Source organism: Osmerus eperlanus, chromosome 5, assembly GCF_963692335.1.
Source record: "Osmerus eperlanus chromosome 5, fOsmEpe2.1, whole genome shotgun sequence".
In the NCBI taxonomy this organism is placed as follows: domain Eukaryota; kingdom Metazoa; phylum Chordata; class Actinopteri; order Osmeriformes; family Osmeridae; genus Osmerus; species Osmerus eperlanus.
Genome location: NC_085022.1, coordinates 4,212,753 through 4,226,227, shown reverse-complemented (window position 1 = coordinate 4,226,227; position 13,475 = coordinate 4,212,753). Strand labels below are relative to the sequence as shown.

At 45.5% G+C, this 13,475-nt stretch overlaps 1 protein-coding gene across 2 annotated transcripts; it reads left to right on the top strand.

Annotated features, from left to right (window-relative positions):
• The first annotated feature begins 135 nt into the window (after positions 1-135).
• vps9d1 (VPS9 domain containing 1) lies at positions 136-12,157 on the top strand. 2 transcript variants are annotated; one of them, XM_062461210.1, is made up of 16 exons: positions 136-242; positions 518-590; positions 1,711-1,905; positions 2,011-2,167; positions 2,438-2,549; positions 3,725-3,787; positions 4,625-4,677; positions 5,228-5,315; positions 5,414-5,499; positions 5,590-6,071; positions 6,265-6,394; positions 6,630-6,835; positions 7,080-7,164; positions 8,737-8,841; positions 9,901-10,008; positions 10,812-12,157. In XM_062461210.1, the coding sequence occupies exons 1-15, from the start codon at positions 141-143 to the stop codon at positions 10,001-10,003; spliced, it is 2,040 nt and encodes a 679-aa protein (XP_062317194.1). In that variant the 5' UTR covers positions 136-140; the 3' UTR covers positions 10,004-10,008; positions 10,812-12,157. The 2 variants fall into 2 exon arrangements, with proteins under 2 accessions (XP_062317194.1, XP_062317195.1); XM_062461211.1 differs by lacking the exons at positions 136-242; positions 518-590; positions 1,711-1,905; positions 2,011-2,167; positions 2,438-2,549 and adding exons at positions 2,906-3,084; positions 3,203-3,284.
• The last annotated feature ends 1,318 nt before the right edge of the window (positions 12,158-13,475 follow it).

Below are 13,475 nucleotides of genomic sequence, written 5' to 3'. Positions count from 1 at the left end.
TCTAATACAAAAAACTGCTTAAACCCTTGACATTAATAATATACATTCCCTTTATTATCTTTGACTTCTTAAACATTAAGCATACTTTTAGGTCCTTCACTGCTTCCGTTGTTTACGGATTGTGTACATCCGGTCCAGTCATGGCCGCCAAGTCTGGCTATGACGCTGGCGTGAAGCCCCTCCAAAATGCAATGAAAATGGCTAAATTGGCAATACAACTAGACGCAGGGAACAGACACAAGGTATTCTATCATGCTACCGAGTGGGCTAGTATAAAGGGGGCGACAGAATACGACTATACACTCAGGCCTAATAATGTAAACAAACTGGCAAAGAAAGGGTTGGGTGGGCTTGGTCAGCCAGAATTGTAACAAATTTTAATTGTCTCAAAAAAAGAAAGAAAAAGTTACAGGCTACACCGGTATCTGTACACGTTCCCTGCTGCTGTAACGTACGTATTTGCTCTTATGTGTGCCTATAACAATACCGATATACTGATTATTGTTTACGTCTCCAGGAAGCATATTGTGAGTACCTGAAGAGTATCAGCTACATTTCCAATTCGCTTCTGGAGGATGCGATGTCTCAAAGTAAGATGAGATCAGTGGTGTGGTGATACGCATGATCAAACTGAATAAAATACTATTCCAAAAGAAACCATTTGAATTAAGCTTGTCATTCATTTTATGGAGCTAGTATAGCAGTGTATACAACTACTGTCATTAAATAACGTTCAAATGATTAAACTCGGTAAGTGTTAACGGTATAACATTAATGTCACATGTTATATTAGCATAATAGGATTTGGAATAGCTGTTGCTCAATCCTCAAGTGGTATATGAAATGAACAGTCAGTCATGATACCTGGCTACAGCAGATGTATTCTATATGGATTATTAATGGATTTTGGTGTTTCAAAACCCATTGACACTGTATGACTATGTTTAGCCTGTGTTCTGTTCTGCTCCTCTCTCTCACCAACCGTCTCTGGAGGAGGGGATCCCTCTCTGAATTGCTCCTCCCAAGGTTTCTTCCATTTTTTCTCCTGTTGGGAGTTTTTCTGGGAGTTTTTCCTTGTCTTCCTTGAGGGTTTAGGTTGGTTGAGGGGCAGTTCTATGGGCGTATGTGAAGCCCTCTGTAACATGCTTGCGTGTAAAAAGGGCTATACAAATACATTTGATTTGATTTGATATGCAACCCTCCAAATCAAACTGGACAGTCCAGAGTCGGCTCAAGACAAGGCAATCAGCCCTATCTGGAGAAACAGTCTGTCTGCCTTTGTCTGCGAAAAGTGAAGCTTGTTAATCATGTTGTTAATGACCCCTGTCATTGTTTAGACAGTCCTCCCTTCTCCTTCCAAGAATGTCAGGGACCTGGTGCTTGTCTCCTTTCACAAGAACTAATCAAGTAGATATTGATCATTTACCAGGTGACTGAATCATTGGCATTCCACGAGTGACACCCAGAGAGCCACCTCATGTTCCGCATGATGAATCCAAAATGTTTTTTTAATCATCTGACACACAAGTGAATAGTTGACTAAACAACGAGGTAGCTCCTATTTGGGAGGGAGTAAGGAAGAAAGGGAGAATTGGATGGAAGGTTGGGCTCAATTTACCTGGCCTGTTGTGTTCATTTTTTGCTGAGTCACTTGTATAATGTTGATTTCTGAAATATTTACGATCAGCATTTCTCTATTGTCTTCTGTAGCGGACGGAGAAATGGTTGCGGTGGAGGTGGAGAGGATGCTGAGGTTGGCAGAGCAGTGTTTAGAGAGAGCCAAGTCCTTCATAGAGCACTACTCACCCACCCAGACCCAAGCCCTAAGCCAGAACCAGAGCTCAGACCTGAACCAGCCCACAACCCAAGACACTACTGTTGTTGTAGCAAGCTGTGGAGATTGTGGTGAATATACACATTTTCCTCCAATCTAGGTATTTTACCAGCATGGTTTCCCTGTGTGACGCGTATAACCCTCCTCCTTTTCTCCTCCTCTCCTTCCTTACACAGTCACACCACAAGAGGCTGTGGCTGAGATGAAGCACAGAGCCAATCCAAGGCTGGGGCACCGTAGGGTTCAATCTGAAGGAGAGGGTGAGCTCTCCCCCTTCCTGCCCCCTGAAGTCTTCCAGAGATTGCAGACAGCAGTGTTACAGGATATGAAGAAGTGAGTGATCACCACTGGTGTGAAGACAAGGCACCACAACACATTTGTTTTATAGCTTTGGGTTGCGTGGATGGATGGAATTATGATGGTTTGAAAGTAATTCATTGTTTCAAAGGTGAAAAATAACTATTTTAATAGTTGTCCCTGTATAACTTTTGTAGCTGCTGAGCTAACTGCTGGCTTGTTTTTATAGACATGGTCTGAGTTTCTTGTCTCTTTTTGATTCCCCCTATCTCCATGCATGTGTGTTTGTACATTTGCCGGTCAAAGGGAGCTTACACCGATTGAGGAGGCTTCACGTCTGAACCAAAAGCTGAAAGCCAATTATCAGGCTCGTCTGGCAAGGCTCCAACCTGGGCAGGCAACTCAGAAGACTTCTCTGGTTAGTGTGTTCTCCAAACCATCACAGTCCATTGAGGACACATTACAATTGCAACAAGAGTCTACATCAATATAATTAAAAAAAAGATTGCACTACACAAATTTCAGTGGCCAAGTCACTGGCCTTAAACAATATATTTTACTTAAAAATCTTAACACAATTTCAACCTGCATACACAGTATAGGGCAGGGCTATCCCATCAGTTCTAGGATTATCTGTTTGTTGATAGAACCTGCGTCGTTGACGTGACTGACAATAAAATGGAAATGGAAATAGGCTACTTATACTGGGCTCCCTTGTAGTGATACATGATTGGTGAGAGAGACATATCTCACGCCCATTCAAATCGATTTGTTTAGTAATAGACCTCGCGCGAACACTGCTAGGTTCGCCTAGTTCTATTTGCGACGGTAAATCAGCGGGTACACTCTCCGCTATGATCTAGACGGAGACAGGACGAAAATAAAATATTAATATTTGAGTTATCGTGTGTGCTTGGCTAGACACAAAGTAATTCAAGCGCGTTGTCAACTCGGTGAGTATTTTCGCAAATTCAGACAATTCTAAATCCCATGCGTTTTTTGCGCACAATCCAAAGCAGTTTGTGTTGATAGACGATCACCTAAGAACAATTTCGATCAAAATCCCATCAGCTATTTACCCAGAATGACGCAACGAAACAAAACCAAAATGGATCTTCGGCCTTACTGGAAAAAACTGAAGGAGTTTGTGAAGGTATATTGATAAAGCTAAATAGACTGCTGCAGCAAAATGATGTATTGTTGGCTGTTAACATGGTTGTTGTGGCGACAAACGAGTGTTACGTTAGTGTTACATTAATTGTATTGTTAGGACGTGTCCTATGGGAGTTACTGTTGGTCACCAGAAATTGGTTGTTGATGACACGCGTGTTAGCTTCACAGACTGTATACAAAACTGTAGAAATAATGGTAACCCTAAACCCATTTGGACCCACAGATTCACCTCACCTACGGTCAGTTACTCATGCATTAGTTGTTCAAGTGTAGTTAATAGCTAGTTTCATACCTTTTGAAAGAAGAAGTGTGGCATCTTGAGAATGATCTTATCTAATGTGTATTTAGTCTGATATGGTGTCAGAGGCAGAGAGCAGACGTGTGGATAATCAGAAATGTGTGTGTTTTGTTTCTCTGCAGAAGCTGTCTCTTCAGCGACAAATGATGGAAAACCTGATCATAGCCAAGGCCAGGCAGGACGCTGTATCCTTTTGTTGGAGTGAGTTTGGTTGGGAAATGCGGGACATATTGATGAAGAAAGGGTTTGGTCCGTTTCTTTAATAACAGGGTGACAGTTCAGTTGAGTTCTGGATTTTTTAAAATCAAGTTATCAAGTATTATCAATCTGCAGATTGGGAGAGAAAACCACACCTTTTACAATAAATGACAACACAACACCAGGCTTAGGTCTCAATCATGTCTCTCCCAGCTCTGAAGGCCAAATGACCATCTATTATAGGGCACAAGAAAGTAAACATAGATAGTGATAGTCAGGCAGTAATGACGTTACAACAGTCACAGAGAAAGAGATTCACAGCCCATCACGTCTCTCAGGGCACAGAGAGGTCATAGGTGGAGCTCTCCCCATAGTCATCATGAGACATGAGAGTACACATAACTTTCACGTGACCCTGACCATCTATTCAAACTGACACGTACACCCAATCTACTCTTATCAATAGCAAACTCACATGAGAACATACTAACTACAATCCAATGACTAGTTCTATTGATTAGTGAGAGTTCTGTTGATTAGTGAATGATATAAAGTAAACAGGAAATGCCATTTTCCTCCGCAAAATGCAGGGTCTGGCATAAGCCCTGGACTAGTGTGTTTGTGTGTGATTGTATTACTGTAACGGTTGGTGTCATTAGTGGGGATTGGGGACCAAGGTCTGGCCCCCTGATTTCCATGAGAAATCAAGCATTGGTGTTGATCTGGACACTTTGGATAGTAATTGATTGGTCCTAAAATGGTCAAATGTAGGTCTAAAAAGGGACTTGAGATCCTGTTCAGGTTTGCGTCCTTAACGCCTGCAGCTTCAGAGGAGGATGGAGGAGAGGAGACTGAGACTGCAGGAGGAGGCCAACAGGTACGGCCTGGCTGGCTGGGTCTTTGTCAGTTTGCAAATATACCCCATATTTGTATTTGAATCTAAACTGTTGGAAAATTGTGTTGTTGGCTGTTGATCAGTGTAATGTGTTTCTCTCACTAGACATATTCACAGAGTGATGAGACAAAATGGGATGTAGAAATTCAGAAGTGGATTATTTCCCCCAGTCAGAGATGGTGTCTCGGGATGGGCATTGATAACATTAATTCTTCTCAGCTTGACACTCATGCAGAAATGTTTAGGACGTTTATAATAATCTTTTCAAACACTACAAGTGTCACTGTGGTTTCACTTCCACACACTTCAAGTGCAAGTTCTTGACTTGAACGCATTGCGGAAACACCCTTTTAGCCTTCTGAAAACATCATTACCACTTAAAACCTAGCTGTAGCTGTGTGGTATTTATACTGTGTGAGGTCAACCAATTTAGGTGACACAGGGCGTCACCCATCTGTGTTCCACGTGGATTAGTCTAGGCCATTGGAGCCCACTGGGGGGCTTAGTCTTAAAGGTGTTGTGTCTCATCCAGGAGATTTGCAGCATCTGGTACAGTGACAACAGAGGAGCAAGAGCAAAGGCTTCTGTACACCAACGTTCTGGAGTATGAACAAGACCACGTGAGTGCCAAAGAAAGTGAAAGGACCCTGTCTCTTTGACAACCTGTAGTTTTCCACATAAGAACACTCTGTTTTGGTCTCCTTCTCTACCCCAAAAGAACTGGCCCAAGCTGTGGAAAGAGAAACTTAAGAAGAGCCCAGATGATGACAGCCTGGTGTCCGGTCTAGTTGCATATCTTCTCAGGTACCCCGCTGTACATCTCCATTAGGCGGGCTGCTGCACTACTGCTCAGCGCAGAGTGTAAGATGTGCTGTTTTTGTGTGCCTACCTCAGCCGCGCAGACCACCCAGTGATGATGCTCCTAAAGAAGCACCAGTATCGCATCTACAACCATCTCTACCCCCTGGTGAGCAGGGGGCCCCCGGCCAGCCCCTCCCCCACCCTCAAGCCTTCCCGCAGCGCTCAGAACCTGCTCAACCCAGAACCGCACCAGAAATCGGGCTCAGACTACAACACCTCGCTCTCCTTCTCCAACGAGCACAACGCGAGTGAGGAGGAGCTGGACAGCGCCGGCCCGGCCAGCCCAGGTACCGACCACTGTGTGGACCGGGAGAACTCGTTTGAGGACCTCGAGCAGTTCTTGACCCCGCTGGACTGGGCCCCACCCCATGGGAACGCGAGGGTGGACAGTGATTTGACCTTTGAAGCCTCGACCCAGATTGAACCAGAGTCTGAGAGCATCATCCATGGGTTGGAGGTCCGCGCCCTCAAAGAGCATCTGAAGGACATTGTCAAGGACATACACATTGCCATAGGTAAGAATGAGAGTTTGTGTGTGTGTGTTCAATCAAATATGTATCAAAACACCTTTTCTGTCCCTTATGCAGTACAACACTCATGTCATTTCAGTGTTTGTAGGCGTAGATGCTGAGAAATGTATTGTGTGTTTATGAAAAACCCTTATGTTGTTGTGGTATACTTTAATGACGTGCAATTTGTGTGTTTCAGACCAGCTTTTATCCCTGTGTCTGCTCTCCTTTGAGTGCCTCAACACAGCCACGTCTAAAGACCTGTGTTTGGCCAGCATTGAAGAGGCCTTCTTCACCCCTCTGTGGAGCCCTCTGCTGGCTCTTTTCAGGTAACTGTGCCCGTCTGTAGATGGCAGCATCAGTCTGTAGATGGCAGCATCAGTCTGTAACTAGACAACAGCTCCTCCTCTCTCTGGCACTCTGCGGCTTCTGTGTTTGAGATCATTGAATATTGAATCCTTTGTAAAGTGAATCTCTTAATAAATAGGAATGTGCCAGTCAGTAATGTGCCAGTATCTGGTGGTGAACCAACTCTCTTGCCTCGGTGCGTCCCGGCCGTTGCAGGAAGGTGAATCGAGACCGGGAGCTGTGTCTGGAGGACAGCATGCGACTCCACCATGAGGTGACACCTGGAGACGTGGGTGTCTCAGCTAAACTGTTCCCCCAGGACCCCGCAGTGCTGCACGGTTCCTACCCCTACGAGTGTGCAGTGCAGGAGCTGCGTTCGATGTGCAAAGACTCCTGTCCCCAGAGGAAGCTGGAGTGTCTGGGTGAGAACCAGCCTGTTTGAAGACCGTAGGGAAGAGAGGGAGGAGGCATGTTTAGAGGCTGGGGACACATGGCCCGTTTTAGTTACTCAAATGTACACCCTAAATGGACACCCAGAACAGAAGGCCTCAGGTCATGTGGTCTTCGTGCATAGACCATAGAAAACGTTTCTCTGTCGCCGGATGAAAACCTGTTCAGCACACACACTCACACACACCCGTCATGTATCTGTCTGTTGTTTTGCAGTGAGGACATTGCGTCTCATCTGTGCGTGTGCCGAAGACTACAGATGTCTCCATGAGGCGGACTCTGCACCCAAAACAGCTGCCATGTCAGTACGCCAATGCACATGCACGAACAGAGGCATGAACAGACATGTTTCAAAAGACACAACCAGACAAAAATAATTGATCTCTGAAACGAGCCCCCCCCACCCCCCCTTTCCCTCTAACTCTGCCTTGGTGCTTATCAGAAGTGACAAAGGGAAGGACCCACAGGAGTGTTCTGGAAGTTCCCAAACATAATTGAAGCCCTCCTGCAGGAGGGTCCCCCCCCTTGTCAGACCTTATCAGGCCTCAGCGAGGCTGGACGCTGCAGGGGTCTGTCCTAGGTCCTCTGCCCCCTGCAGAGGGCTTCCTTCAGCCTGATCCCAAAACTAGGTCGCCCTGTCTAGCCTGGACCCACCCAGGGCCCAGCTAGGAGGAGAGGCGAAGGGAGAAACAGAAGAGAGGAAACTTTCTCTGAAGGGTAGAGGCAGGGTACTGCAGACCAGACAGACGAGACACAGAGAACCAGACAGACGAGACACAGAGAACCAGACAGACGAGACAGAGAGAACCAGACAGACGAGACAGAGAGAACCAGACAGGCGAGGCACGGAGAACCAGACGGGTGAGGCACAGAGAACCAGACAGGCGAGGCACAGAGAACCAAACAGGCGAGGCACAGAGAACCAGACAGACGAGACACAGAGAACCAGACAGGCGAGGCACAGAGAACCAGACAGACGAGACACAGAGAACCAGACAGACGAGACACGGAGAACCAGACGGAGAGAGAGAGCACAAAGTGGAGCAGTTCATTTGACCAGATCAGTGAGGGGGAAATTATTTCTTATTTACTTCACCAGTCTGGGGCAGCACTAACATGAAGCGGACAACAGCAACATGCTGGATGGAGGCTCACAGTAGGGATGGTTGGGATGGAGCTATGCAGAGAAACCATGACTGTCAGGAAAGGCAGAATTAGCTATTTTCCTTGATAGGAAACTGTCTACTTTAGGACTAACCACTGTACCGGGGTTATGGGTAACTAGTAAAACCATTCAAGTGTTTTGGGAGAAAACAGATTAGGTGTCTCTACGAGCCTTGCACTCAAACCTGTTAGCCACGCAAGCCAGCCTGTTGGTCACACCCACTGACCTGTTAGCCCACTCGAGCCCTGGTGGGCCGCAAGCTGCCCAGCGCCCATACCTAGTCTCAGAAAACCTTCTCTTTCCTTTCGCTTTCTTGCTTCATCTATCTTTCTTTGATTTCACGTTGATCAAATATTAATGTGTGGTAAAGAGGATTGAGGCCTTATTTCATGTACCATGGATCTGCCTCCTCCGCCAGCATATAGGCAGTGAGAGATGCTGACGTGTGGAGTTAGCTAGCTAGCAGCAGCTCTCTGCACTGGTCCGCTCTGCAGTGCGTTCTTGGAGAACCATAATCCCCTGGCATCCATTATGCTAAAGTGCTACTTCAGTAATCTTCTGCCAGCTCAGTTTTAGACTCCCGAAGCTGAATTAGTTTGTGGTTGTGGAGGAGGTGGTTTCGGGTCAGATATGTGGGGTAGCTGGTTCTTAATCATGGACATACTGTGATGTGTGTATATATAATTATATCAAATTGTGACCTTGCAGTGGTGCAGATGACCTGCTGCCCATCCTGTCCTTCGTGGCCCTGAGGTGTGGCTGTCCTCAGCTGCTCTCTGAATGTGCTGCCCTGGAGGAGTTCATCCATGAGGGGTAGGTTACAGGTTACACACACGCACATGCACAGTGTCTCCATTGGATCCATCTTATGTCCTCGGTTCTTTTCGGTCTTCATTTTGTATAACTAGTAACTACAGGTGTTGACGACAACTAGCACCTAAAGTAGGTGACTACAACTAGCAACTACAATAGGTGACTACAACTACTAACTACAGTGGTTGTCCAAAAACCTGTGTCTCCCTCTCCCATTCTCCCTTGTCCTCTCGTATCAGTGTGTCGTGGGTTGCGTGTCAAGGCAGACCACACCCCAGAGGTCGTCTAGTGGAGGTAACGGCAGCTTTTAACAGGCTGGTTAGATTGGCTCTGCCTGAGGAATGTCGGGACATTCTGGTTCAGTTTTCCTTCCTATAAAAATACAAATAAAAACCCACTTGATGTTTATACAGCTCAGTGGTTTGGAAAAGATGTGGGTGGGTGTGTATGTGTGGCTCTTACTCTGTAGGACACAAATGGGCAGGTCTTAGGTAATTGGATGATGTCAGTCTCTGCTGCGATTGGTGACTTTAGTGTCCGTCAGTGGACTGGAGATGTTTGTTTGATATGCAAGCACTGCGACCACTCCCACATGACCACCACAACTGCTTCAGAATAAACATCTCTATCTCTTCCCCTTCATACATTTCCCCCTCCCTCCCTGCTCTCTTTCCATAACAAACAGTCCCATCCAGTCTTCTAGGCCTGTCTCCAGTGGCTCTCGTGTCTTGGTCTCATTAGCTGTAGGTCAGTCAGAGTTGACTTGAACTCAAGGCCTCCTTCTGTCCCCTGAGCAGTAAATCTCCACTTTCCACCACTCCTCCTCGACCCTCTCCAACCCTTTATTATCTTATCTCTCCCTCCGCCCCATGACATCCTCAGTGCACTGAGGGAACCGCCCAGACCTGTGCTATGAATCGTCTCCCTCTGTAGTCCCCAGAAGGTTGAGGAGGAGCAGGGCGTCTTCTGATGCGAGGTCAACCAGGGAATGTAGACAGTTTCGCTGCTTGCTGTTCACAGGGATGTATGAAGGTATACCCTGTGTGTTTTTCCCGTCAGGTACCTGATTGGAGAGGAGGGCTACTGTCTGACCTCCATGCAGAGCGCACTGACATATGTGGAGACGCTCCACACCGGAGGAGGCCTCGACAAACTCACCTGAGCCAGGTAGGTTGGTCCTCATCTATCTGGTCAAACTCACCTGAGATGAGGACAGAGTGTAGGTCCATGTTCCTCTTGTGAACCAGAGCCATTATATTCCTCCCGGAAAAAAAGATAGACTTGACTTTGAACTTCCAGCCTCCATCTCCTAGCCCACACCGTGCTTAGCCCTCAGCCCTTTCATGATGAGAGACAGGAGAGACCCACTGTTCTGTGGTACCATAGAGAGGGGCCCCTGCTGGTATGGGTTTATTAGATTGATTGGGGTGAATGGGTTCAGCAAAGCAGAGCCTGATGTATGGTAGCCCCTGGAGCCATCTCCATTCCCCCAGCAACGCCAGCCTATTACTATGGGATTAACTCCATGTGACATCATCAGACCACCCCTTCCAAAATCCCCAGTGACACGACAGCTAACGAAACATTTGACTTAAGAGTGCAGAGCTGTCAGTCTGGCCGAGGATGTTAGTCCTGGGACGGAGATGGAGGCTGGCAATGGTGAAGAAGGAGAGCGAGACACATATGTGATTCTGAACATTCCAACCGACTATTTTCCGATAGACAAAAACTATATGACAAACGCTATAGTATGGCTTCAAAGTTTACAATTAGGAGGCTAACAAGTAACACTAGCAGGTAGTAGCATTGCTACGAGTATTATGCTAGGTTGCTAGGTAACGGAAGCTAACTAAAACTAGCTAGCTTCCGTTTTGGAAAAATAACTCACCCCTTAGAGAAATATGGATGGAGAGAGATGACGGGAATGGAACAGTCTTTCTGATCCTTGTCTGTGGCGTCTTGTGTTTCAGGTTGCTGGTCTAAAAGAAGCTCAGCTTCGAGCATGTTTCTGCTCCGTTTGTCCACTATAGTGTCCACCCCCCCTCTACCACCTCCAACCCCCCCCACCCCCCTCATGTGGTGTAGGGTGTGAGTGAGAATGTGAGCAGAGGGAATTATTTGTGCACTTTCAGTGTTTTGTATGTGAAAGATCCGGTTTGTGTTGATGGTTTACTGCATCTCCCAGTCATCCAATAGACTGTCAGCTCACTGAATCAGGGTTTTAATTAACTGTGGGACAGACAATACTTGCATTTTATTTAGCACTTTTAGTGTGTAACACTTTTTTGTTCTTTGTTCTGTCAGATGAATTGTGTGTGTGCGTGCGTCCATGTGCATGAATGTCCAAACGTGGCAAATTGTTACAGCCAGGGACTACAATGATACAATGATGATGACTGCAGTTTAGGGAATTAGCTTCTTTTTTTTTCTTTTTTAAGACTTTACAACTTGCATATCTGATTGACCTGGTCAGAAAACATAAGACTGTGACGTAAAGAGGAGAGACGGTATGGGAGTGCTTCTGGCCGTTCTAGAGAGCCTGGTGTAAGAAACACATCTCTTCCTGCAGTCACCTCAGGTGGTGAGGAGATCCAGGGGTTTAAAACTAACAGGCACCCTCATTAATATGACGGCTGATCTGTCTTCCGATTGGTTAAGCATGTAGTTCTCAGTCCTTCTCACTTCAAAATCAGTGTTTTAGTAGAAAAGAAAGAAATGTCTGTTTTTTTAAGGAATTGTAAAAGGTCATTTTGAAGTTCACTGTCTGGGCTCTAATATGTGAACGCTTTGTACCTGGTTAATTCACTTCAGTTAGGTTTTATACAGTGGATTTTAGTGCTAACTGACTGGTAGTTTCCTTTTTTGCTATTTAATGTTTAATTTTTAAGTCAAAGAAATAAAAGGGTTAAAAGGTAATGTGAAAAAATGTTTCAGAATTGCGATTTGAATTGTAACGCCTTCTAGCCAGGTTAAATGTGATCATTTTTCCTGTGAAATGTGTGACACCAAATAAATGCTTTTCTGTGACTTAGAGAGGCTTGTAAATGTATGTAAATACAGTAAAATAACCTGGAAGTTGTTTGAACTGTTGAATGAAACCAGTCCACTAATACTACGCTACGAAGATGACATACTGTTTTAGGATGGTTTCTATTACTCTTGAAGACTCGATGAATGTAAACTTTTTTTGTCAATTTAACATGATGCTGTTTTACTGTGCATACCATATATTTTACTGTGTACAAGAGAAGGTCAAAGTTGTAAATCCTGGGGATTTATATTATAGTAAATAATAATAATAAAGTAGACATTTCAACTGTGTTGCCTCTCTCATGCTCAGTAGTTACCGCACTGTAGAACCCCCAAAAGCTCCTGTAACCGTTTCGTGTGATCTCACTTTCTAGGGGAGGAATGAGAAGACGGCGGTGCAGGGGAAAGGACAGGGTGTGTGTGGGTTCCCTTGCTACCGAGGGAATGTGTGTTGGCGTGCGTCAAATCAAACAAGCCTCAGGCGTGGAAGGCTCGAGCCAGAGTCTTCAAAACAGCAGATGCTGTGTTGTTGGATACAAAGTTCACCAGATTGATTCCCCCCGTTCTCTGTCACTCCCACGCCTTAAGACGTGTCATGGTGAGGGAATACAGCACGTGATGTAAGGTATCACGCATGTGTTGTAAGGTATCACGCACGTGATGTAAGGTATCACGCACGTGATGTAAGGTATCACGCACATGATGTAAGGTATCACGCATGTGTTGTAAGGTATCACGCATGTGTTGTAAGGTATCACGCACATGATGTAAGGTATCACGGACGTGATGTAAGGTATCACGCACGTGATGTAAGGTATCACGCATGTGCTGTAAGGTATCACGCATGTGTTGTAAGGTATCACAAACACGCATGTCCTCACACCCGCAAATTTACACCAATTTATAAATGTGAACATCTCTTATCTTGTACTTAGTTCTTTGGTCTAACTCTAATATGTATGTTGTTAAACAAAGTTTTAAATCGTACTGTATTTGTGTGTGTGTGTGTGTGTGTGTGCAGTGTTGCCTTCAGTCTGACGAGTGTGAGGCGTGTTCTGGTAACCAAGACGGCAACTGGGCTTTGAGAGCTCTGAGCACTCGCACGGAATGGGCTGTGTGATGCTGCCAAGATTCCCAGATTTGTTTTTCCGTCTGTTTCAATATTTCAATGCCTTAACTGATTCCCATGTTTGGAGGAGTCATGGTTATTCCACATTTTTTTATGAAAACCAGTAGAGGTATGTGACTCACCTCTAAACTCCCCTCTCTCGCCCTGCTCTTAGCTTACGTCCTTGTCTCAGTCTTAGATCTGGTCACAAAGTCCCCTTCGTGACCTCTCATTCACACAAATACTTGGTATGCTAAGAATGGCAATTGTTTACTGAACATATTGAATTACCTTTAGAACACCTAAGATAGTTGTATTGTTATAAGTCCTCATGGTTCACACTTATGTGAAAACCAACACTATTATTTATCTAACAGCTTGAATGCCTCACTGGGACTTGCTGAGGTGCTTACACGCCATGTGACCCCCTCCACCCTCTGTCCATGCTTCCTACATCATCCGTCTATTACTCTTGACACACACACACACTCCACTT

Excerpts from the sequence above, each read along its gene's own strand:
- vps9d1 (XM_062461210.1), top strand. The coding sequence starts at position 141 with ATGGCCGCCAAGTCTGGCTATGACGCTGGCGTGAAGCCCCTCCAAAAT. Across the intron at positions 2,550-3,724 it reads CAACTCAGAAGACTTCTCTG|AAGCTGTCTCTTCAGCGACA; the intron begins GTTAGTGTGTTC and ends GTTTCTCTGCAG. Across the intron at positions 6,395-6,629 it reads CCTCTGCTGGCTCTTTTCAG|GAAGGTGAATCGAGACCGGG; the intron begins GTAACTGTGCCC and ends CGGCCGTTGCAG.